General features: G+C 48.2%; 1 protein-coding gene across 1 annotated transcript in view; it reads left to right on the top strand.

Moving 5' to 3' along the window:
* Positions 1–26,340, top strand: part of PHKG2 (phosphorylase kinase catalytic subunit gamma 2) — a 133,073-nt gene that overhangs the window by 87,969 nt on the left and 18,764 nt on the right. Inside the window, exons 6-8 of the mRNA XM_030209826.1 lie at positions 26–189; positions 403–493; positions 24,022–24,175. Of these exons, the coding sequence (XP_030065686.1) occupies positions 26–189; positions 403–493; positions 24,022–24,175 (409 nt within the window). The remainder of the gene's footprint in view (positions 1–25; positions 190–402; positions 494–24,021; positions 24,176–26,340) is intronic.

Below are 26,340 nucleotides of genomic sequence, written 5' to 3'. Positions count from 1 at the left end.
GAGTCATTTTTGTTTTGGACTTCAGGTACATCATGCGGGCTTTGCTGGAGGCAGTATCTTACCTGCATTCTAACCGCATAATCCACCGGGACCTGAAGCCTGAAAATATCCTCATGGATTCCCAGATGAACATCAAACTATCAGACTTTGGGTTCTCCTGCCTGCTTGAGCCAGGCCAGAAGCTGCGTGGTGAGTGGATGCCAGGTCTGCTATTAGCCTTCTGACACCTCCTATGTCCGCTGTCAGCCTTCTGACACCTCCTATGTCCACTGTCAGCCTTCTGACACCTCCTATGTCCGCTGTCAGCCTTCTGACACCTCCTATGTCCACTGTCAGCCTTCTGACACCTCCTATGTCCGCTGTGAAGTCCTGGAATAAGCATTTTGTGTCTCCTTTCCCCAGAGCTCTGTGGCACTCCAGGCTACCTGGCTCCTGAAATTCTGAAGAGTTCCATGGATGAGACTCATCCAGGCTACAGCAAGGAAGTCGACTTGTGAGTGATTACTCCATCACCCAATACTTTGTGTAAATGAAGACACACTGCATGTGGTAGGGGAGCCTGGTTCTTCCTTTTTATTTGTCTTAGTCTCTTAGTCTGTTTCTTACTCATTCTCACTGCTTTTGGGAGTTCTTGACAGTATTCCTTTTCAACTATTCCTTGGAGGGATTTCATCCTCCTGGACAGGGCTTGCAGTTTTGTTTGGCAGAACTAAGCAGTTGACTAGAGTGGGTACCTTCTGAAACAGAACATTAAACAACTTAAGGAGTGTCGACAGAGGAAATGGGATTTGAACTTTGGTTTCCCTGGTTCTCAGCCTATTCCTTTACATAAAAGCCCATTCCCTGGTAATCTTTGAATTGCTATCTTTTCACTAGGTAAGGTTGCTGATGTTTGAGTTGTGGGAGTTAGTGTTTTAGTATAGCAGGTTTGCTGTGTAGGTACTAAGGGGGTCTTTTACAAAGGAGTTCTAAACATAGGAGTTGCCTTACAAGGCAGGTACATAGCGCCCCCCTGGTTACACATTGGGTTGAAAAAAATCATACAATTGAACATTTAAAATTTTTTGTATTCAAAAAAATATATATGTCTTGGAGAGGTGGTAATATAGATGAGAAACTGCTAAGGGAAGAACAGAGAACTATATACACATTAGGCACAGTCATACCGTATGGACTCAATATGGACATGGATTTCAGTTCCTTTTTATGATCATCTTTTTTAGTTTTTATTTTATTTATTGTTCCCATACTCCTGTGTTTTCCATTTTCATTTTTCTTTTTTCATTTTTGTTTATTTTTGTTTTCATTTTCATTTTTTATTTTTATTTTTTATTTTTCATTTTTTTTGGTGTAGTGTCATCCAGATCTGTTCTTGCCGTCTTTTTTAATTCATTATTAGTATTATTACCTTTTTATTCATCACTTTTTTACAGCATATGTATTTTATATAAGGACCTAATATGTGTTTAGTCACTATCTTTTTATAAGACATTTTTTACACGTTTACATGTTTTTCAGTTGATCATCAGTATTATTTTTTAATACGTAGTTGAAATTACATATGGGATCACATTTTGTTTTTTCATATATTCAAATCCTGTGTTTTATCGTGGTCAGCTCCAACTAGCAGTGTATTAGGCGCCCCATTGTTTTTACTACTTCTCTGAGCAGTGTAGTTGCTCTTATTGGTTTATACTATTAAGTGCCGACCCTAGCTGTATGCGCTATATCACCTTAGCAACGGCATTTTTTGCTTTTTTTACTTACTGGGGAAGTGATGTCAACTTCACTTCCGGTATAAATCTCTCCTCCGCAGGCTTTTTTACGTTTTGCCAATAACTTGCGTATTACAAAGCTGCACAGCGTATTCTTGCGTATGGTGAGTATTTTCATTTGTTTTTCCTTTGTTTAGTCAGCTTGCATTATGTCTTCACACAAACCAGTGCTGATTTCGTGAAGACACAAAGTTTTGTATTGGGCCTTTACACAAACAAGTGCTGTTTCCAGAACCCAGCATTTTTCTTTTGGCGCTCTCATGGCTCGATCAATTCGTAATGCCGACAGCCACGCTGTCTGTTGTAGTAGCTCATAGTATGCTCCATACCCACATATCTTTAATTGTCCTAATACTTCTCATTTTTTTCATTTTTTAAAATCCGCCTCGCCTTTTATTCACACCGAGGGGAGTGACGTCATCATTACTTTTGGCACAGCGTTATGTTTTTAGATGCCGATACTTTTTTACTTTTGTTTTGTATCACTCGCGATTACAGAATCGTTTAATGTAACTTATGTGTTCTTATATGTACCAGCACTTCTGTCAGCATGTCGTGTGGTTCATTATTTAACCGCACATCTGCAAGTGTCTATGTATATGTCATATAGGCGATTTCCCTTATGTCACGTTTCGTTCTCTTGCAGTTTAAGGTGTGACTTTATAGGTCCTTTTTAGTATATGCTACATATTTTCCATTTTTATTTTTATTTTCATTTTGATTTTGATTTTCTTCTTTACATTTTATCACCACTTCAAGTGCCACTTTTTATAGTAATATTTGGTATTTTTTTCTGAGTTTCTTCCGTGTTTTATTATTTTTTCTTTAGGCATTTATATATCCTTTGGCATTTGCTGGATTATTTGGCGGCCTGCCACAATCCGGCCTCATTCTTATTCTCACTTTTCAAAGTATTTTCCATTCTTCATTCATTTTTATTCCTACACACATGTGTTTATTATTTTTCATTATTTTTCATTACCCCATGCATAATCCTTTTTGAGATCCCTGTTCATACTTCTGTGCCCTGCTCTTATTTTATTTTATTCTGTTATATATGATTGTAGGTACAGTATGTATTTATTTATTTCATTGCTTTACATATTTATTATAGATATCGCTTTTAGCAGTTTTAGTGCTATTTTTTCATCTGACCTACAAGGCACTTTTTTCCCACAGATAACACTAGGTATGTTCTCTATTTTGATATCATATAACGTTGTGTATTGTATGTTATTCCCTGTCCTCATTATTTCTATGTGGATAAGTTTATTTCCTCATTGATTTAAATTCATATATTCATATTCCTCTCATTTTTATTATACACACTTTTCATTTTTCATTCTGATGTTTTAATGGTTTAAACATGTATAAAAAAGGTTATTTGTATGTTTATGTTTTATTCATGTTTTTAATTATATTTGTATTTTTATGCATTTCTATGTATATTATTTTATAGACCCCTGACGCAGGCCTCACGGACGAAACACGTCACGTGTCGGGTCAATTCTGCTACTGTTAATAAAGACCTTGTTCAGGAAGACACTCATTGTGAGAGGACCTTTTTTTTGGATCCACTGTGTGTTTTGCCTATCGTTCTAAACGTTACAACATCCATATATTCCTATGGATGTTGCTAATGTTTAGTGCACCCTAAATATTAGCGCATGCTAAAAATGCTAGTGTGCCTTAGTAAAAGAGGCCCTAAGTGACTTTCTTTGCAGGATTTTGTGTTACTTCACAACATTTCTGATAATGGAATGTGTGTCATTGTCATTGAGGTGACACCAATTTTGAAAAATATTTGCGTAGAGATATTATAGCCGTGTTAGTCCACTTCTAAAGCCAGTCAATAGAAATAGAATAAAATAAAACATAGATATCTACCTACAAATCATGGGCACTGCGATGGGCCCAGGGCAGCACCCCAATATGCTAACCTCTTTATGGCTGAACTGGAAGATACATATCAGACCACACCCCTAAAATACTACTGGTATATTGACGACATTTTTATGATTTGGACCGAGGGGGAAGAAACTGTAAAACAATTTTACAATTCTTTCAATACATACCATCCTACAATCAGATTCAAAATTGACTGCTCCCCAGAAAAAGTCAATTTTTTGGACACCACAGTTTCAATCAGCAATGGCTACATAAAAACATCCATATATAAGAAACCCACAGACAAATGCAGCTACTTCCACAACTCCAGCTTCCACCCTTCACATACAAAAAAATCCATTATCTATAGCCAAGCCACAAGATACCACCGTATCTGCTGTGACCCGAGGGACAAAGATAGGCACCTCAAAATCCTGACTGCATCCTTCGAACAGAAAGGATACAACCCCAAAATAATCTCCAAGAATATTGCCTCCTCCCTCAAATCACCCAGGGAAAATCTGCTACAATACAAGGAAAAGAAAGCCACAGACAGAACCTCCCTTATAGTGACATACAACCCAGAGCTGGAAAAACTGAGGAAAATCATAAGAGATCTGCAGCCACTACTCCAGGAGGATGAATTACTGAAAGAGATATTCCCATCCCCACCAGTGCTGGCCTTCCGACAGCCACCCAATTTAAAACACAAGCTAGTGAGAAGCAAGCTCTCAATAGAGACCCAAAAAGAAGAGAGTGGCACATATCCTTGCAATATATCCAGCTGCAAACTATGCCAAAACATTTCACAAGACCCCACAGTCATTCACAAAGGAAAAATATTCAACATAAAGGAATCCTTCACATGCTCATCTTCCAATGTAGTATATGTCATCCAGTGTAAAAAATGTGACGAAGGGTGCTATATTGGAGAAACAAACCAGATGCTGAAGAAGAGATTTAATTTACATAGACATCATATGAAAAATGCCAGTGCCAACCAAGATGTTACCTCTGCGGGACAGCACTTTACAAAACCAGAACACTACTAATGATTTTATAGTGAGAATACTTAAAGGAAACTTTAAAACAATACAGGAACGCAAGACCTTTGAAGTCAAAATGATTAAATATTTTGATACCCACCAGACAGGACTTAACAAAGATCTGGGTTTTCTAGCCCATTATAAACCATGAAATTTCACTGCTTTGTCACCCTCTGATCACCATTCATATATCTCTCTGTCCTCCATCCTCTCAGCCCTCTCTGTTTCTCACCTAGTCCACCCCTCCCTCATCCTTTCAGGCTGTCACTGAAATACTTTGATGTTTCACTTATATATGCTGTTACTTATCAAAATTTGCTTATTTCTGATCTAACGAAGAAGGGCTACCTTCGAAAGCTAATCAAAAAATGTATTAAGTTAGTACAATAAAAAGTATCATCATATTTTCTTTTCTATGTTTTATTTTATTCTATTTCTATTGACTGGAAAAATATGTGTATAGTGAGACATAAGGAAAAACATCCTAGTTTATCAAAACCAGTCAGTCATTCAAAGTCTACCTTCTTTTAATTTACAAAGTGTCAGAGCAATATTCAAATTCCATGGTTAGTGTGTGTTTTAAAATGCCATTGTGTTTTAATTGTCCATGTATCTGGGATCTTGTGGCCACTGTTGGAAACAGGATACTGGGCTTGACGGACCTTCCGTCTGTCCAAGTATGGCAATGCTTATGTTCTTATGCTATTTACAGAAGTGGTGGTGCTGAATATACATATTCAGTGGTGATCAGCCTTAGCTATATGAATAGCAACAATATTGAGCTGCTGTCCAGATAGCTCTGTAATTTAAGTTGACAGTCTGTTTTGCTAACCTAACTTTCTCCGAGGACAAGCAGGCTGCTTGTTCTCACTGATGGGTGACGTCCACGGCAGCCCCTCCAATCGGAACTTTACTAGCAAAGGCCTTTGCTAGTCCTCGCGCGCCCATGCACACCGCGCATGCGTGGCCGTCTTCCCGCCCGAACCGGCTCGTGTTCGTCAGTCTTCTTTTGTCCGCGCTCGGTACGGTCGTGTTTGCGCCGTTCGCGCCCCTTAAGTTGACCCTCGCGCGTCTTTTGACTTTTTCGCTTTCAAAAAAAAAAAAAAAGGGATTTCAGAGAAGGGCCTTTCGGTCTTTTTCCCTTCCCCGTATTTCTAGTTTTTGGCCCCGATAAGTTTTCTTTCGTTTTCGGGGTAGGCCCCTTTGAGGCCTCAGGTCGAGTTTTTTATCCCCCTCTTTTTGGTGCCTTACCGCAATTACGAGTTTCGATTTCGCCGGCGTGATTTTTCCGCCCATGTCATCGAAGTCTCCCAGCGGCTTCAAGAAGTGCACCCAGTGCGCCCGGGTAATCTCGCTCACTGATAGGCACGCGTCGTGTCTTCAGTGTCTGGGGGCTGGGCACCGCCCGCAGGCCTGTAGTCTTTGCGCCCTTTTACAGAAAAGGACTCAGGTAGCGAGATTGACCCAGTGGAACGTTTTGTTCTCGGGCTCTTCGTCGGCATCGGCACCGGGAGTATCGAGTGCGTCGACAGCGTCAAGACCTCCGCCCTCGGCCGCGACTGTATCGATTGCATCGAGGCATCAACCCTCTGCATCGTCGGGGCCGAGACATCGGAAGGCTGCGTCGGTGGTACCGGGACCTCCACTAGTGCTGATGTCGTCGGACGGTGGTGCTTCGTCTGGAGTGCAGGTGAGGGCTGTCCATTCCCCTGCTGGTGGCGGTGAGCCTTCGGGTGGGTCTCCCCCTACCCTGAGGGCTCCTGCAGTACAGCCCCCCCAAGACCGACCTTCTTCGGCCTCGGCCCCGAGGAAGCGACGGCTGGATTCTACGTCCTCCTCATCGGTACCGGGAAGCTCCGGTGACATGCTTCGTTTGAAAAAGTCAAAGAAGCATCGACACCGGTCTCCTTCCCGCGTCGGTACCGAGAGCTCCGGGTCGCCGAGGGAGTCGGCACCCAGTAGGCATCGGCACCGGGAGAACCGCTCACCCTCTGTTCAGGAGGTGTCGATGCGCTCCACCTTGGACAGCCCGGAACAGCCTCCACGCCCGGAACAGACTCTGACTTCGACTCCTGCATCGGCTTCCATGTCTTTCTCCACAGCCGCCCTGCACGAGAGTCTCCGGGCCGTTCTCCCAGAGATCCTGGGAGAGCTGTTGCGCCCTTCCCCTCCGGTACCGGGGGTGCTTGCGCCTCCGGTACCGTCGAGTGAGGCACCGGCTGGCCCCTTGCCCGGGGTGAGGTCTCCGACATCGGTGCCGCTTGCGGTACCAACTGCGGCCGCCTCCCTGGAAGGCTCCCCGACGACGTCGGCGGAGGGAGCTTCGCCGGTGCGGGCGAGGAAGTCTACCTCTCGACGCTCCCATCGTGGCCGTGGTTCCACGGAGTCGAGCCGGGCACGGCTTCAGACACAGGTTCGTGAACTTGTGTCTGATACCGATGGTGAGGCCTCGTGGGAGGAGGAGGAGGACATCAGATATTTCTCTGACGAGGAGTCTGATGGCCTTCCTTCTGATCCCACTCCCTCCACTGAAAGGCAGCTTTCTCCTCCCGAGAGTCTGTCTTTTGCGGCCTTTGTCCGGGAGATGTCTACGGCCATCCCCTTCCCGGTGGTTGTGGAGGACGAGCCCAGGGCTGAAATGTTTGAGCTCCTGGACTATCCTTCTCCACCTAAGGAAGCGTCCACAGTACCCATGCATCATGTCCTAAAAAAGACATTGCTGGTGAACTGGACCAAGCCTTTAACTAATCCCCACATTCCCAAGAAGATCGAGTCCCAGTATCGTATCCATGGGGACCCAGAGCTGATGCGCACTCAGTTGCCTCATGACTCTGGAGTTGTGGATTTGGCCCTAAAGAAGGCTAAGAGCTCTAGAGAGCATGCTTCGGCGCCCCCGGGCAAAGACTCTAGAACCTTAGACTCCTTTGGGAGGAAGGCCTACCATTCCTCTATGCTCGTGGCCAAAATTCAGTCTTACCAGCTCTACACGAGCATACACATGCGGAACAATGTGCGGCAGTTGGCGGGCTTGGTGGACAAGCTCCCTCCTGAGCAAGCCAAGCCATTTCAGGAGGTGGTCAGGCAGCTGAAGGTGTGCAGAAAATTCCTGGCCAGAGGGGTGTATGACACCTTTGATGTTGCGTCCAGGGCCGCTGCTCAAGGTGTGGTGATGCGCAGACTCTCATGGCTGCGTGCCTCCGACCTGGAGAATAGGATCCAGCAGTGGATTGCGGACTCGCCTTGCCGTGCGGATAATATTTTTGGAGAGAAGGTCGAGCAGGTGGTAGAGCAGCTCCACCAGCGGGATACCGCTTTCGACAAGTTCTCCCGCAGGCAGCCTTCAGCTTCTACCTCCACAGGTAGACGTTTTTATGGGGGAAGGAAGACTGTTCCCTACTCTTCTGGTAAGCGTAGGTACAATCCTCCTTCTCGACAGCCTGCGGCCCAGGCTAAGCCCCAGCGCGCTGGCTCTCGTCAGCAGCGTGCGCCTCAGCAAGGCCCCTCGGCTCCCCAGCAAAAGCAAGGGACGAGCTTTTGACTGGCTCCAGCAGGGCATAGCCGACATCAATGTGTCAGTGCCGGGCGATCTGCCGGTCGGGGGGAGGTTGAAAGTTTTTCACCAAAGGTGGCCTCTCATAACCTCCAACCAGTGGGTTCTCCAAATAGTCCGGCAAGGTTACACCCTCAATTTGGTTTCCAAACCTCCAAATTGCCCACCGGGAGCTCAATCCTACAGCTTCCAGCACAAGCAGGTACTTACAAAGGAACTCTCCGCCCTTCTCAGCGCCAATGCGGTCGAGCCCGTGCCATCCGGGCAAGAAGGGCTGGGATTCTATTCCAGGTACTTCCTTGTGGAAAAGAAAACAGGGGGGATGCATCCCATCCTAGACCTAAGGGCCCTGAACAAATATCTGGTAAAGGAAAAGTTCAGGATGCTTTCCCTGGGCACCCTTCTTCCCATGATTCAGGAAAACGACTGGCTATGCTCTCTGGACTTCTTCAAGTCCATCGCACATCCCGATACTGCCAGCTCACAGACAGTATCTGCGATTCCAGCTGGGCACACGTCACTTCCAGTACTGTGTGCTACCCTTTGGGCTCGCCTCTGCGCCCAGAGTGTTCACGAAGTGCCTGGCTGTAGTAGCAGCGGCGCTTCGCAGGCTGGGAGTGCATGTGTTCCCTTATCTCGACGATTGGCTGGTGAAGAACACATCCGAGGCAGGAGCTCTACATTCCATGCAGATGACTATTCGCCTCCTGGAGCTACTGGGGTTTGTGATAAATTATCCAAAGTCCCATCTTCTCCCAGTACAGAGACTAGAATTCATAGGAGCTCTGCTGGATTCTCGGACGGCTCGTGCCTATCTCCCAGAGTCGAGAGCCAACAACTTGTTGTCCCTCGTCTCGCGAGTGCAAGCATCCCAGCAGATCACAGCTCGGCAGATGTTGAGATTGCTGGGCCACATGGCCTCCACAGTTCATGTGACTCCCATGGCCCGCCTTCACATGAGATCTGCTCAATGGACCCTAGCTTCCCAGTGGTTTCAGGCTGCTGGGGATCTAGAAGACGTGATCCACCTGTCCACGAGTTTTCTCAAATCCCTGTATTGGTGGACGATTTGGTCCAATTTGACTCTGGGACGTCCTTTCCAAATTTCTCAGCCACAAAAAGTGCTGACTACGGATGCGTCTCTCCTGGGGTGGGGAGCTCATGTCGATGGGCTTCACACCCAGGGAAGCTGGTCCCTCCAGGAACGCGATCTGCAGATCAATCTCCTGGAGTTACGAGCGGTCTGGAACGCTCTGAAGGCTTTCAGAGATCGGCTGTCCCACCAAATTATCCAAATTCAGACAGACAACCAGGTTGCCATGTATTACATCAACAAGCAGGGGGGCACCGGATCTCGCCCCCTGTGTCAGGAAGCCGTCAGCATGTGGCTCTGGGCTCGCCGTCACGGTATGGTGCTCCAAGCCACATATCTGGCAGGCGTAAACAACAGTCTGGCCGACAGGTTGAGCAGGATTATGCAACCTCACGAGTGGTCGCTCAGCTCCCGAGTAGTGCGACAGATCTTCCAGGTGTGGGGCACCCCCTTGGTAGATCTCTTTGCATCTCGAGCAACCACAAGGTCCCTCAGTTCTGTTCCAGGCTTCAGGCCCACGGCAGACTGACACCGGATGCCTTCCTCCTGGACTGGGGGGAGGGTCTGCTGTATGCTTATCCTCCCATACCTCTGGTGGGGAAGACTTTGTTGAAACTCAAGCAAGACCGAGGGACCATGATTCTGATTGCTCCTTTTTGGCCGCGTCAGATCTGGTTCCCTCTTCTTCTGGAGTTATCCTCCGAAGAACCATGGAGATTGGAGTGTTTTCCGACCCTCATCACACAGGACGAAGGGGCGCTTCTGCATCCCAACCTCCAGTCTCTGGCTCTCACGGCCTGGATGTTGAGAGCGTAGACTTTGCCTCTTTGGGTCTGTCAGAGGGTGTCTCCAGCATCTTGCTTGCTTCCAGGAAAGATTCCACTAAGAGGAGTTACTTCTTTCTATGGAGGAGGTTTGCCGTCTGGTGTGACAGCAAGGCCCTAGATCCTCGCTCTTGTCCTACACAGACTCTGCTTGAATACCTTCTGCACTTGTCTGAGTCTGGTCTCAAGACCAACTCTGTAAGGGTTCACCTTAGTGCAATCAGTGCATACCATTACCATGTGGAAGGTAAGCCGATCTCAGGACAGCCTTTAGTTGTTCACTTCATGAGAGGTTTGCTTTTGTCAAAGCCCCCCGTCAAACCTCCTACAATGTCATGGGATCTCAATGTCGTTCTCACCCAGCTGATGAAACCTCCTTTTGAGCCACTGAACTCCTGCCATCTGAAGTACTTGACCTGGAAGGTCATTTTCTTGGTTGCAGTTACTTCAGCTCGTAGAGTCAGTGAGCTTCAGGCCCTGGTAGCCCAGGCCCCTTACACCAAATTTCATCATAACAGAGTAGTCCTCCGCACTCACCCTAAGTTCTTGCCAAAGGTTGTGTCGGAGTTCCATCTGAACCAGTCAATTGTCTTGCCAACATTCTTTCCCCGTCCTCATTCCTGCCCTGCTGAACGTCAGCTGCACACATTGGACTGCAAGAGAGCATTGGCCTTCTATCTGGAGTGGACACAGCCCAACAGACAGTCCGCCCAATTGTTTGTTTTTCTTGATCCCAACAGGAGGGGAGTGGCTGTGGGGAAACGCACCATTTCCAATTGGCTAGCAGATTGCATTTCCTTCACTTACGCCCAGGCTGGGCTGGCTCTTGAGGGTCATGTCACGGCTCATAATGTTAGAGCCATGGCAGCGTCGGTAGCCCACTTGAAGTCAGCCACTATTGAAGAGATCTGCAAAGCTGCGACGTGGTCATCTGTCCACACATTCACATCTCATTACTGCCTGCAGTCGGTTCGGGCAGTCAGTGCTTCAGAATCTGTTCGGGGTTTAGAATCCAACTCCACCCCCCTAGGCCCATGTTTATTCTGTTCCAGGCTACACTCTCAGTTAGTTGGATACATTGTTAGGTCAATCTCAGTTATGTCCTCGCCGTTGCGAGGCCCAATTGACCATGCTTGTTGTTTTGAGTGAGCCTGGGGGCTAGGGATACCCCATCAGTGAGAACAAGCAGCCTGCTTGTCCTCGGAGAAAGTGAATGCTACATACCTGTAGAAGGTATTCTCCGAGGACAGCAGGCTGATAGTTCTCACAAACCCACCCGCCTCCCCTTTGGAGTTGTGTCTTCCCTTGTCTTTGTCTTGCTACATATGGGACTGACGAACACGAGCCAGTTCGGGCGGGAAGACGGCCGCGCATGCGCGGTGCGCATGGGCGCGCGAGGACTAGCAAAGGCCTTTGCTAGTAAAGTTCCGATTGGATGGGCTGCCGTGGACGTCACCCATCAGTGAGAACAATCAGCCTGCTGTCCTCGGAGAATACCTTCTACAGGTATGTAGTATTCGCTTTCTCCGAGGACAAGCAGGCTGCTTGTTCTCACATGTGGGTCGGCGTCCACGGTGGACCAGGAACTGAGCACTTTTCCCAGCAAAAATCCATAAAGCTTTGTGACAGCGTCCGGATCGCGAGGGACTCGCACCATGCATGCGCGGCCATCTTCCCGCCCGCGCGCGTCCGTTCCCACCTCAGTTTTTCTTTTTCCGTGGAGGAGAGTGGCTGTGTGTCAGTCTCTTTCCCTCAAGCCCAGAGAAAGACTTCGGCGATTTAGCGCTGTTTATTCGCGCGTTCTTTTTTGTTTTAGTTGCCTCTTTTGTCTTTTTCTTTTTCCAGTTTAAAAAAAAAAAACTAACAAAAAAATCTTATATTCTTATTTTCTCCTTTTTATGTTTCCTTTCGCTGTCGTCGCATACGCGGTTCTCATTTTCTGCCCCTCTGTTGGTACAATTGAGCCTTTTGATTTTTCCGCCGCGATTTTTCCGCCCATGTCATCGAAGACTCTCAGCAGCTTCAAAAAGTGTGCTCGGTGCCAGCGGTCGATCTCGGGTACTGACCTGCATGCGTGGTGCATCCAGTGCCTTGGGCCCGACCATCGCCCAGACGCTTGGAAGTTGTGTCTCAGCTTGAAAAAGCGGAAACAGGCGTCGAGAAGAGCTCTTCGGGACCGTCTTTTCGGAGCTCCTACTGATTCCTCGACATCGGCACCGGGGATGGTATCGACATCGGGAGCGCAGGTATTAGCTGTCCGGACATCACTACTCGCTGGGAGTAGCGAGCCATTGAGTGGATCTCCACCTGTCTCGAAGGCTCCTGCTGTGCAGGCCCACCGGGACCGACCACTGTCAGATCCGACCCCGAGGAGGCATGTGGATTCCACGTCCTCATCTGTACCGAGGAGTACTGCGGATTCTGCTCTCAAGAGAGCCAGGAGTTCTAGAGATTTTGCGTCGGCGCCCCCGGGACGAGAATCTAGAACCCTGGACTCTTTTGGGAGGAAGACCTATCAGTCCTCCATGCTCGTGTCCAAGATTCAGTCGTACCAGCTCTACACGAGCATCCACGTGTGGAACAATGTTAAGCAACTGGCGGACTTGGTGGACAAGCTCCCTCCGGAGCATGCCAGGCCTTTTCAGGAGGTGGCCAGGCAGCTGAAGGCGTGTCGTAAATTCCTGTCCAGGGGTGCTTACGACTCTTTTGATGCTGCTGCTCAAGGTATAGTGATGCGCAGACTCTCATGGCTGCGTGTCTCTAACCTGGACAATAGAGTCCAGCAGCGGCTTGCGGATGTTCCTTGCCGGTGGGATAATATTTTGGGGAAGAAAGTTGAGCAGGTGGTCGAGCAGCTCCACCAGCAGGAAACCGCCCTCGACAAACTCTCCCACCGGGTGTCTTCAGCATGTGCCTCAGGTAGACGTTTTTTCAGGGGAAGGAGGAATGCTCCCTATGCTTACAATAAGCGTAGGTACAATCCACCTTCTCGACAGCCTTCTCAGGCTCAGCCCCAGCGCGCTCGTTCTCGTCAACAGCGTGCGCCTCGACAGGCCCCTGCAGCTCCCCAGTAAAAGCAAGGGACGGGCTTTTGACTGGCTCCAGTTGAGCATAGCCGCTATAAAAGTGTCTGTGCCGGACGATCTGCCGGTCGGAGGGAAGCTAAATTTTTTCACCAAAGGAGAAACAGGCCAGATGCTTAAGACAAGATTCAATTTACATAGACATCACATGAACAGTGCTGGTGCCAGTAGGGTTCCCACACCTGTTGGTCAACATTTTACAGGACCAGGACATTGTACCAGTGACTTCACAGTGAGAATCCTGAAAGGTAACTTTAAAACCATACAAGAACATAAGACCTTTGAAGTCAGAATGATTGAATATTTTAACACCCAACAGAAAGGACTTAACAAGGATCTGGGGTTCCTAGCCCATTATAAACCATAAAGCTGTATGTCTCTGTTGATCACCCCACCCCTCACCTATCCACACCCATCCTGTTAGAATATCAATGATATGCTTTGATGTCCCCATGCATACCTCCTACCCACCCCCATCCTCCCACCCTGTCAGACTGTCATAGTAATGCTTTCACTTATATACACTGTCAGCTAGCACATTTGCTTATTTCCGATCTGACGAAGAAGGGCAACCTTCGAAAGCTAATCAAGAAATGTATTAAGTTATGTCCAATAAAAAAGGTATCATCTTATTTTCTTTTCCATGTTTTATTTTGTTTGATTTCTATTGATAACCTTAAGAGTGGACTAACACGGCTACCACACTCTACTTAAGATGGAAGATACTGCACTTAAGGAAAGAAAATTGTCAGGCAATACATTTTACCATATTTACAAAACACAATAGTGTTTAGCACCTTTATAAAAATGTTAATGCTGGACCTAATTTTAAGTTATTTGGAAGAGTGGACCACTGACTGGATGCTTGATATGAAAATAAAGATATAAACATTTTTTTTTATATAACTCCTCTGGGACTCGGAAATGCTAACACACCATCCTATTTCTGATATCATAGAATTGACAAGTTAGTGACCTACATTTGAGGAATTAGACCGTTTAAGATCTTAAAGATCAAACGGCCCAACTTAAACAATATTATGGCTTCACCTGGATGCCAGTGCAAGCTACAAAGAAAAGTGTTATCCTATTCGATTTTTTCAGAGAATGTATTAGATCACTGCAACGTTTTGAATTGTTTGTACCCTTTTCAACAAAGCTTTTGGAAGCTCTAAATAAACAATGTTGCTCCAGCATGTAATCCAGCATGCTCAGTATCAAAGAACCATATGATCTCATCTCTATTGCTCCTCTTTCAGGTATTTTCTAATACTCCTCAATTTTCTTAAAGTGCAAAATGTATTCTTTACAAGGTGATTGGTCTGGTCTTCCAAAGAGTCCAAAATAATATCCAAAAGTTCAGTGGAATGTTCTAATGAATATTCTCCGAGGACAAGCAGGCTGCTTTATCTCACTGATGGGTGACGTCCACGGCAGCCCCTCCAATCGGAACACTTTCTAGCAAAGTCCTTTGCTAGTCCTCGCGCGCCGATGCGCACCGCGCATGCGCGGCCGTCTTCCCGCCCGAACCGGCTCGTGCCGGCCAGTCTTCTTTTGTCCGCGCTCGGTACGGTCGTGTTTCGCCGTTCGCGCCCCAAAGTTGACCTCGCTTTATCGACTTCGTTCAAAAAAAAAAAAAAAAAGGTGTCAGAAGGAGACCTTTATGGTTTTCTCCCTTCCCGTACTTCCAGTCTTTGCCCCGGTAAGTTTTCTTTCGTCGTCGGGGTAGGCCCTATTTAGGCCTCGGTCGAAGTTTTTCTTCCCCCTATTTTTGCGGTGCCATTTTCGCCATTTCGAGTTTTGATCTCGCCGGCGCAATTTTTCCGCCCATGACATCGAAGTCTTCCAGCGGCTTCAAGAAGTGCACCCAGTGCGCCCGGGTAATCTCGCTCACTGACAGGCACGCGTCGTGTCTTCAGTGTCTGGGGGCTGGGCACCGCCCTCAGGCCTGTAGTCTGTGTTCCCTTTTACAAAAGCGAACTCAGGTAGCGAGGTTAGCCCAGTGGAACATTTTGTTCTCGGGCTCTTCGTCGGCATCGGCACCGGGAGTATCGACTGCTTCGACGCCTGGACCTTCATCTTCGCCCCCGATTGCATCGAGTGCATCGAGGTATCGGCCCTCTGCATCGGGGCGACATCGGAAGGCTGCGTCGGCGTCGGTATCGAGACCTCCTCGGCTGCTGATGTCGTCGGACGGTGGTGCTTCGTCTGGAGTGCAGGTGAGGGCTGTCCATTCCCCTGCTGGTGGCGGTGAGCCTTCGGGTGGGTCTCCCCCCATTCCGAGGGCTCCTGTGGTACAGCCCCCCCCCCGAGACCGACCTCCTTCGGTCTCGGCCCCGAGGAAGTGACGGCTGGATTCTACGTCCTCCTCGTCGGTGCCGTGAAACTCCGGTGACATGCTTCGTCCCAAGAAGTCGAAGAAGCATCATCACCGGTCCCCTTCCCGTGTCGGCACCGAGAGCTCTGGGTCGCCGAGGGAGTCGGCACCCAGTAGGCATCGGCACTAAGAGGACCGCTCGCCCTCTGTTCAAGAGGTGTCGATGCGCTACCCTTTGGACAGCCCGGAACAGCCTCCACACCAGGAACAGACTCTGACATCGACGCCTGCATCGGCTTCCATGCCTTTTTCTACAGCCGCTCTGAACAAGACTCTCCGGGCCGTTCTCCCAGAGATCCTGGGAGAGCTGTTGCGCCCTACCCCTCCGGTACCGGGGGTGCTTGCGCCACCGGTACCGTCGAGCGAGGCGCCGGCTGGCCCATTGCCCGGGGTGAGGTCTCCGGCGTCGGTGCCGCGTGCGGTACCGACTGCGGTAGCCTCCCAGGAAGGCTCCCCGACTACGTCAGCGGAGGGAGCTTCGCCGGTGCGGGCGAGGGAGTCGAGCCGGGCACGGTTGCAGACACAGGTCCGTGAACTTGTGTCTGACACCGATGGTGAGGCCTCGTGGGAAGAAGAAGAAGACATCAGATATTTTTCTGACGAGGAGTCTGAGGGTCTCCCTTCTGATCCCACTCCCTCTCCTGAAAGACAGCTTTCTCCCCCCGAGAGTCTGTCTTTCGCTTCCTTTGTCCGGAAGATGTCTACGGCCATCCCCTTCCCGGTGGTTGTGGAGGATGAGCCCAGGGCTGAAATGTTTGAGCTCCTGGACTATCCTTCTCCACCTAAGGAAGCGTCCACAGTACCCATGCATCATGTCCTCAAAAAGACATTGCTGGCGAACTGGACCAAGCCATTAAGTAATCCCCACATCCCCAAGAAGATTGAGTCCCAGTACCGAATCCATGGGGACCCAGAGCTGATGCGCACTCAGTTGCCTCACGACTCTGGAGTTGTGGATTTGGCCCTAAAGAAGGCCAAGAGTTCTAGGGAGCATGCTTCGGCGCCCCCGGGCAAGGACTCTAGAACCTTGGACTCCTTTGGGAGGAAGGCCTACCATTCTTCTATGCTCGTGGCCAAAATTCAGTCGTACCAGCTCTACACGAGCATACACATGCAGAACAATGTGCGGCAGTTGGCGGGCTTGGTGGATAAGCTCCCCCCTGAGCAAGCCAAGCCTTTTCAGGAGGTGGTCAGGCAGCTGAAGGTGTGCAGAAAATTCCTGGCCAGAGGGGTGTATGACACCTTTGATGTTGCGTCCAGGGCCGCTGCTCAAGGTGTGGTGATGCGCAGACTCTCATGGCTGCGTGCCTCCGACCTGGAGAATAGAATCCAGCAGCGGATTGCGGACTCGCCTTGCCGTGCGGATAATATTTTTGGAGAAAAAGTCGAACAGGTGGTAGAGCAGCTCCACCAGCGGGACACCGCATTCGACAAGTTCTCCCGCCGGCAGCCTTCAGCCTCTACCTCTACAGGTAGAAGATTTTTTGGGGGAAGGAAGACTGTTCCCTACTCTTCTGGCAAGCGTAGGTACAATCCTCCTTCTCGACAGCCTGCGGCCCAGGCTAAGCCCCAGCGCGCTCGCTCTCGTCAGCAGCGTGCGCCTCAGCAAGGCCCCTCGGCTCCCCAGCAAAAGCAAGGGACGAGCTTTTGACTGGCTCCAGCAGAGCATAGCCGACATACAAGTGTCAGTGCCGGGCGACCTGCCAGTCGGAGGGAGATTGAAAGCTTTTCACCAAAGGTGGCCTCTCATAACCTCCGATCAGTGGGTTCTCCAAATAGTCCGGCAAGGATACACCCTCAATTTGGCCTCAAAACCTCCAAATTGTCCACCGGGAGCTCAGTCTTACAGCTTCCAGCACAAGCAGGTACTTGCAGAGGAACTCTCCGCCCTTCTCAGCGCCAATGCGGTCGAGCCCGTGCCATCCAGGCAAGAAGGGCTGGGATTCTATTCCAGGTACTTCCTTGTGGAAAAGAAAACAGGGGGGATGCGTCCCATCCTAGACCTAAGGGCCCTGAACAAATATCTGGTCAAAGAAAAGTTCAGGATGCTTTCCCTGGGCACCCTTCTCCCCATGATTCAGGAAAATGATTGGCTATGCTCTCTGGACTTGAAGGACACCTACACACACATCCCGATACTGCCAGCTCACACAGTATCTGCGATTTCAGCTGGGCACACGTCACTTCCAGTACTGTGTGCTACCCTTTGGGCTCGCCTCTGCGCCCAGAGTGTTCACGAATGCTTGGCTGTAGTAGCAGCGGCACTTCGCAGACTGGGGGTACACGTGTTCCCATATCTCGACGATTGGCTGGTGAAGAACACATCCGAGGCAGGTGCCCTGCAGTCCATGCAGATGACTATTCGCCTCCTGGAGCTACTGGGGTTTGTGATAAATTATCCAAAGTCCCATCTTCTCCCAGTGCAGAAACTCGAATTCATAGGAGCTCTGCTGGATTCTCGGACGGCTCACGCCTATCTCCCAGAGACAAGAGCCAACAACTTGTTGTCCCTCGTCTCGCGGGTGCGAGCGTCCCAGCAGATCACAGCTCGGCAGATGTTGAGATTGCTGGGCCACATGGCCTCCACAGTTCATGTGACTCCCATGGCCCGCCTTCACATGAGATCTGCTCAATGGACCCTAGCTTCCCAGTGGTTTCAGGCTGCTGGGGATCTAGAAGACATGATCCACCTGTCCACGAGTTTTCTCAAATCCCTGTATTGGTGGACAATTTGGTCCAATTTGACGCTGGGACGTCCTTTCCAAATTCCTCAGCCACAAAAAGTGCTGACCACGGATGTGTCTCTCCTGGGGTGGGGAGCTCATGTCGATGGGCTTCACACCCAAGGAAGCTGGTCCCTCCAGGAACGCGATCTGCAGATCAATCTCCTGGAGTTACGAGCGATCTGGAACGCTCTGAAGGCTTTCAGAGATCGGCTGTCCCACCAAATTATCCAAATTCAGACAGACAACCAGGTTGCCATGTACTACGTCAACAAGCAGGGGGGCACCGGATCTCGCCCCCTGTGTCAGGAAGCCGTCAGCATGTGGCTCTGGGCTCGCCGTCACGGCATGGTGCTCCAAGCTACAAATCTGGCAGGCGTAAACAACAGTCTGGCCGACAGGTTGAGCAGGATTATGCAACCTCACGAGTGGTCGCTCAATTCCCGTGTAGTGCGGCAGATCTTCCAGGTGTGGGGCACCCCCTTGGTAGCTCTCTTCGCATCTCGAGCCAACCACAAAGTCCCTCAGTTCTGTTCCTGACTTCAGGCCCACGGCAGACTGGCATCGGATGCCTTCCTCCTGGACTGGGGGGAGGGTCTGCTGTATGCTTATCCTCCCATACCTCTGGTGGGGAAGACTTTGTTGAAACTCAAGCAAGACCGAGGCACCATGATTCTGATTGCTCCTTTTTGGCCGCGTCAGATCTGGTTCCCTCTTCTTCTGGAGTTGTTCTCCGAAGAACCGTGGAGATTGGAGTGTTTTCCGACCCTCATCACACAGGACGAAGGGGTGCTTCTGCATCCCAACCTCCGGTCCCTGGCTCTCACGGCCTGGATGTTGAGAGCGTAGACTTTGCCTCTTTGGGTCTGTCAGAGGGTGTCTCCCGCATCTTGCTTGCTTCCAGGAAAGATTCCACTAAGAGGAGTTACTTCTTTCTGTGGAGGAGGTTTGCCGTCTGGTGTGACAGCAAGGCCCTAGATCCTCGCTCTTGTCCTACACAGACCCTGCTTGAATACCTTCTGCACTTGTCTGAGTCTGGTCTCAAGACCAATTCTGTAATGGTTCACCTTAGTGCAATCAGTGCATACCATTACCGTGTGGAAGGTAAGCCGATCTCAGGACAGCCTTTAGTTGTTCGCTTCATGAGAGGTTTGCTTTTGTCAAAGCCCCCTGTCAAGCCTCCTACAGTGTCATGGGATCTCAATGTCGTTCTTACCCAGCTGATGAAACCTCCTTTTGAGCCACTGAATTCCTGCCATCTGAAGTACTTGACCTGGAAGGTCATTTTCTTGGTGGCAGTTACTTCAGCTCGTAGAGTCAGTGAGCTTCAGGCCCTGGTAGCCCAGGCCCCTTACACCAAATTTCATCATAACAGAGTAGTCCTCCGCACTCACCCTAAGTTCTTGCCAAAGGTTGTGTCGGAGTTCCATCTGAACCAGTCAATTGTCTTGCCAACATTCTTTCCCCGTCCTCATTCCTGCCCTGCTGAACATCAGCTGCACACATTGGACTGCAAGAGAGCATTGGCCTTCTATCTGGAGCGGACGCAGCCCAACAGACAGTCCGCCCAATTGTTTGTTTCTTTTGATCCCAACAGGAGGGGAGTGGCTGTGGGAAAACGCACCATATCCAGTTGGCTAGCAGATTGCATTTCCTTCACTTACGCCCAGGCTGGGCTGGCTCTTGAGGGTCATGTCACGGCTCATAATGTTAGAGCCATGGCAGCGTCGGTAGCCCACTTGAAGTCAGCCACTATTGAAGAGATTTGCAAAGCTGCAACGTGGTCATCTGTCCACACATTCATATCTCATTACTGCCTGCAGCAGGATACCCGACGCGACAGTCGGTTCGGGCAGTCAGTGCTTCAGAATCTGTTCGGGGTTTAGAATCCAACTCCACCCCCCTAGGCCCATGTTTGTTCTGTTCCAGGCTGCACTCTCAGTTAGTTGGTAAATTTTTTAGGTCAATCTCAGTTATGGCCTCACCGTTGCGAGGCCCAATTGACCATGGTTGTTGTTTTGAGTGAGCCTGGGGGCTAGGGATACCCCATCAGTGAGAACAAGCAGCCTGCTTGTCCTCGGAGAAAGCGAATGCTACATACCTGTAGAAGGTATTCTCCGAGGACAGCAGGCTGATAGTTCTCACAAACCCACCCGCCTCCCCTTTGGAGTTGTGTCTTCCCTTGTCTTTGTCTTGCTACATATGAGACTGGCCAGCATGAGCCGGTTCGGGCGGGAAGACGGCCGCGCATGCGCGGTGCGTATCGGCGCGTGAGGACTAGCAAAGTACGTTGCTAGAAAGTGTTCCGATTGGAGGGGCTGCCGTGGACATCACCCATCAGTGAGAACAATCAGCCTGCTGTCCTCGGAGAATACCTTCTACAGGTATGTAGCATTCGCTATCTATCCCATCAGTTCTAAGGTTTTGATTGGGCTTAGTTCCAGTTAGTAAGAACTTTGCTTTATCCTTGTTTAGTTTTAATAATATGTATTCATCCAATCCATAATTAAAGAGAAGGAATGAAATATTTTGTTGTGTGTATCCTGCAACATGCAGTTTACTTGAACAATAATAGAAATGTCATCTGCATAGATGAAAACATGATAGCCTGCCATCTCTAACTTTCTCCCTAAAGATGACAACAGTACATTAAATAGTACTGGTGATAAAGGAGACCCTTGCGGACCCCTGATAATGGACATCATTTCTCTGATAAAACTCCCTGCATATACCATCTAAAGTTTCTATAGAAATAAGTAGTAGTAGCAGCAGCAAGAAAAAAAAGAAGAGTGGGGGAAGATAGGCTCTTAACCAATCAATAAGGGAGCCATATATTTGAAAATGGTATAATGTTTATTATAACAGGTCGGCTCGACACAGCCGTGTTTCGGCGACGTAGCACCATCTTCAGGAGTCTACAAAGCCAAATATAAAACATAAATATGACTGTAAACTGTAAACAACAATGATCATAAAAGAATATTATAGATATAGTAACGTAGAAGACATCTATAAAAGCATGAATTATAATTTAAAAAGACATCAAATAAATTTATAAGTACAAAAATGCATGAAATGTTTCCACGAAAAGCAATTACAAATTAAACACAATTAAAAACATAATTAAAAACAAACAAAACTAAATAAGATGTGGTGTTGCAAATGAAAACTTAAATTCCTAAAATGCACAGAGAGGTAGGAATGACACATCAATATCATATATAAACTCTAAGCAAGGAATTTTTTTTTTTTAAAACGAAAAAATAGTGACATGGTGAACACATTTGTAAAACGAAGCACAAAAATGGTGCAAACATTTATCCACTGTAGGCAGTGTACATGTACTTCTAATGATGTGGAACAATGAGAAAATGCTTATAAGTAAGTAAAGGATATGACACTTGTTGTATAAACAATGGAACAAATGTTGAGGTGTAAGATGTTCCAAAAATATACTTTTACAGTTAATTCATGTTAATGGATCTCAGAGTAACATTACACATTGGAATAGTAATAAGATTATATATGTGTATACATATAAGTGCATGTATATTGGCACATGCTAGAAGCATGATTGGTAATATTTGCTCAAGAACACTGGTCCTAATGTTACATAGCAGCAGCATATAAAGTTCTATTCTACGTACTCAACTACCCTGTTTCCCCGAAAATAAGACATCCCCTGAAAATAAGACCTAGTAGAGGTTTTGCTGAATTGCTAAATATAAGGCCTCCCCCGAAAGTAAGACCTAGCAAAGTTTTTGTTTGGCCTCGATGGGACATGGACACAGAAACCTTAATATTTTCGCTGCAACCCAAAGACGAAATAATCCTACCTAATAAAAAGCACATCCAACGTTCTGAAGCCGCCAGCGTTGCAGTGAAGCCTGAAGCCCTGAAATGTTTGTCGGCTTCGTAATAGCTCCGCCCTCCACTCGCTAGCCCCGCCCTTGGAGCACAGCTGATCACAACAAAGTTGCTCGCGCTGTTCCGCCCTCCCGCCCCTCGCTGTCAGAGCCCCGCCCTCGGAGCCCTGCCGTCCTCTGAGCCCTCCACTCGCTAGCCCCGCCCTCGGGCTCGCGCTGTTCCGCCCTCCCGCCGTGTCACTCACTCAGTTCCTCACGCTGCTCAAAAAAAGACGTCACGGGAGGCAAGGGGTCAGTAACGGGGGGGGGGGTTGAAATCGAAGGGACGAGAGAATCTGCAACTCCGTGGGAGGGGCGTGGGCGGAGCTTCGAAACAAGCAGGACTGGTTGGAGGTGGTGTTGAATGGTAATGGTAGTAACAAGAAATTCTTGATAGGATTCACAGTTTGGTTATGCTGGTTTGTGATGACAACTACTGTACAGTATATAATGTTCATTTTTTTTGTTCAACAATAAATGTGAATTCTTCTTCATGAAAAAATAAGACATCCCCTGAAAATAAGACCTAGCGCATCTTTGGGAGCAAAAATTAATATAAGACACTCTTATTTTTGGGGAAACAGGGTAACTTATAAAATTATGCATATAGGGGTAGATTTAAGAAAGATCACTAAATGTTAGGCACCAAACCTTTGGGCACTAAGTATCAATAATATAACAGCAGTTCTGTAGGCAGTTAGGTGCATAATTGCATCTATTCCTTAACATGTGCGAGCAAGCCCTGAGCCTCTCCTTGACCCGCCCATGCCCTTCCCTGGTTCACACATCCCTTGCAGTTGTGTGCTGTGGATTTTAAGTAACATAGTAAATGACGGCAGATAAAGACCTGTACGGTCCATCCAGTCTGCCCAACAACATAAACTCATTTTACATGGTATGTGATACTTTATATGTATACCTGAGTTTGATTTGTCCTTGCCTTTCTCAGTGCACAGACCGTAGAAGTCTGCCCAGTACTGTTCTTGTACTAAGTTCGGAAGCTAACATCGAAGCCCCTTAAAATTTACACTCCAGCCCATCCCTATCTATTCAGTCACAATCAGGGCGTAGACCGTAGAAGTCTGCCCAGCTCCCGTTTTGTTTCCAGTTACCGGCGTCACCACCCAATCTCCGCTAAGATTCCACGGAACCATTCCTTCTAAACAAGATTCCTTTGTGTTTATCCCACGCATGTTTGAATTCCATTACCGTTTTCATCTCCACCACCTCCCACGGGAGGGCATTCCACATATCCACCACCCTCTCCGTGGAAAAATACTTCCTGACATTAGTTCTGAGTCTGCCCCCCTTCAACCTCAATTCATGTCCTCTAGTTCTACCGCCTTCCCATCTCCGGAAAAGGTTCGTTTGCGGATTAATACCTTTCAAATAGGTGCACATTAGAATACTTGACTTAGGGTCATTTGTTTGCATAACTGCTAATTGGTGCCAGTTAGCACCAATTAACACTACTTAGTGCCAATTATTGCTAGTTAATATCAATTAGCAGTTTATTATTATATTATGTGTGCAACTGACTTTGTTCGTGCGCACAACCTTGTGCACAAAACATTAGATTGGGTGGGCAAGTTTATAGAATTTTGGGGTTTGTGTTATTCATATTTTTAAAAATATATATGTTGCTTTGGTGGCTTTGTCTGGTAATCAGTACAAACACTGAATAATAGAAATAAATATGTCTGGAAATAGGCATGGTTTTGGTGAATTCTCCTAATTTTTCCTCTTATTTTCCCCCAGATGGGCATGTGGAGTGATTATGTACACCCTGCTGGCAGGGTCTCCACCTTTCTGGCATCGTAAGCAGATGCTGATGTTGAGGATGATCATGGAAGGTCGCTACCAGTTTGGATCCCCAGAATGGGATGACAGATCTGACACTGTCAAGGATCTGGTAAGTCCTGCTGCTTCCAGAAACTCTGACAGATTGGAACTGATCCAAGCCAGCATTTAATAGTGTCACTTGACAGTCCGCTGAGACTTTCCAGACTTTCCATGATAGGATAGGGTTTAGTGGTATACCTATTTCAGGTTTCCTGTGAGCCTCACTGATAGGAGCTAACCCAGATCAGGGTTTTGGTTTAATGGTGTCATAGACTCAGAGGCAGATGCAGCAACCAAACGTAAAAAAATCTAAATCATTAAAGTCCCTAACGATTTTAAAAAAACGAAGAATGCACCAAAAAAAAAAAGTCACACATGCTCAGATCGGTATTGAAACGTACAATGTATCAAAGAATCACAATACACATCGGTAATCGGCCCCTAAATCATGCGCAGAGCAGCCAAGCGTTTTGCTGGCTGCTCTGCGCATGCTGCAAACGTCAAAACAAACAAACAAAAAAGCCACAACACATACACATGGCTACCCGGTCAGCAAAATACAAAAACAAAGGATCAGGAGGGGGCAAGGGCGCTCGTCCGGAGCGTCCTGTATGGACGGCCTTGCCCCCCCCCCCCTCCCCCCACGAAAAAGCAAAATTCTAGCAGCCCCGGTCCCCCTCCCTTCCTGTTCTTCTGCTTTGCAAAAGCTAACTCCGCCTCCCATCATTCTTCTGCCCCGCCCCCGCTGCCCCCCCTGAGGTAAACTACGCCGCTCCCCCCCTCCACCGAGACCCCCCTCCCTATTACCGACCCGAGCAGCGCCTCTCACCTCTTTCTGAAGCGCTGCACGGGCAGGAAGATCTGTTGTGTTGGTCGCAGAGTCTCCATGACGTCTCTTCTTCCCTGACCTAGGCCCCGCCTCCTTCTGACGTAAGTAATCTACGTCAGAAGGAGGCGGGATTAGGCCAGGGAAGAAGAGACGTCATGGAGACTCTGCGACCAACACAACAGATCTTCCTGCCCTTGCAGCGCTTCAGAAAGAGGTGAGAGGCGCTGCTCGGGTCGGTAATAAGGAGGGGGGTCTCGGTGGAGGGGGGGAGCGGCGTAGTCGACCTCAGGGGGGGCAGCGGGGGCGGGGCACGGGGTGGAAGAATGACGGGAGGCGGAGTTAGCTTTTGCAAAGCAGAAGAACAGGAAGGGAGGGGGACCGGGGCTGCTAGAATTTCACTTTCTCGTGGGGGGGGGGAAGTGGCGGACAGTGGGGAGCAGCGGGGGGGGGGCACGGGGCGGAAGAATGACGGGAGGCGGAGTTAGCTTTTGCAAAGCAGAAGAACAGGAAGGGAGGGGGACCGGGGCTGCTAGAATTTCGCTTTCTCGTGTGGGGGTGGGGGGGGAAGTGGTGGACAGTAGGGAGCAGCGGGGGGGGGGGGGGGCATGGCCGTCCATACAGGACGCTCCTGATGAGCGCCCTTGCCCCCTCCAGATCCTTTTTTTATTTTTTTTATTTGATGTGTTTTCTGACACGTTTTCTTTAAGCTTAAGCACAGCTCTTTTGGACATATGTAATGCTACGTCCTTTGGACCAATCACAGCGCTTTTAGCTCTGCTAATGCGCTGGGATTGGCTCAAAGTTTGTTTATTTTTTCACTTTACGATTTTTCCTGGCACAGAGCTGTCCTAACGAGAGGTCCAGACCTCTCGTTAGATTTCCTGCCTTTTTCCTGCGTAAAGGCAATCGGAAAAGGTTAGTGCATCTCATTTCAGTGGGGTTTTTACACTAATTGCTCATCTCCATTCCGTTTTCGTTAGCTGCTAGCTTCCTCGGTAAAAGCCCTTTGATGCATGCAACGGATCAAAATTTCCTCGTTGGAGGGTCATTAAAGGCTCATTAAGCTTTAGTGCATCTGCCTCTCAGTCCCAAGAAGTCATAATCCCTTGCCAGAGAAACATCAAAATCAACAGTAACACATTCAACATTTTTAGGTTCCAGTGTTCGCTGCCTTAAGACTGTAATTTTATAAAGGATTTTTTTTTTGGTCATGCTGATATGCCTTTATACTTGTGTAAAAAAATTATAAAAATTAGCCCCTACATGAAAATAGGTGTATAGGTGTACATTACCCAGATATAGGCATATTTGTAGGAGAAGTTTGGGTGGAGAGCAGGCAGAGCCGTGAAGTACACGCGTAGGTTATAAAATACATACCTAGACTTCCAGTGGCGCTGTGGCATGAG

Source organism: Microcaecilia unicolor, chromosome 7 (genome assembly GCF_901765095.1).
Source record: "Microcaecilia unicolor chromosome 7, aMicUni1.1, whole genome shotgun sequence".
Lineage (NCBI taxonomy): Eukaryota > Metazoa > Chordata > Amphibia > Gymnophiona > Siphonopidae > Microcaecilia > Microcaecilia unicolor.
The sequence above is the reverse complement of the archived record's forward strand: the minus strand, read 5'-3'. Positions and strand labels throughout refer to the sequence as shown.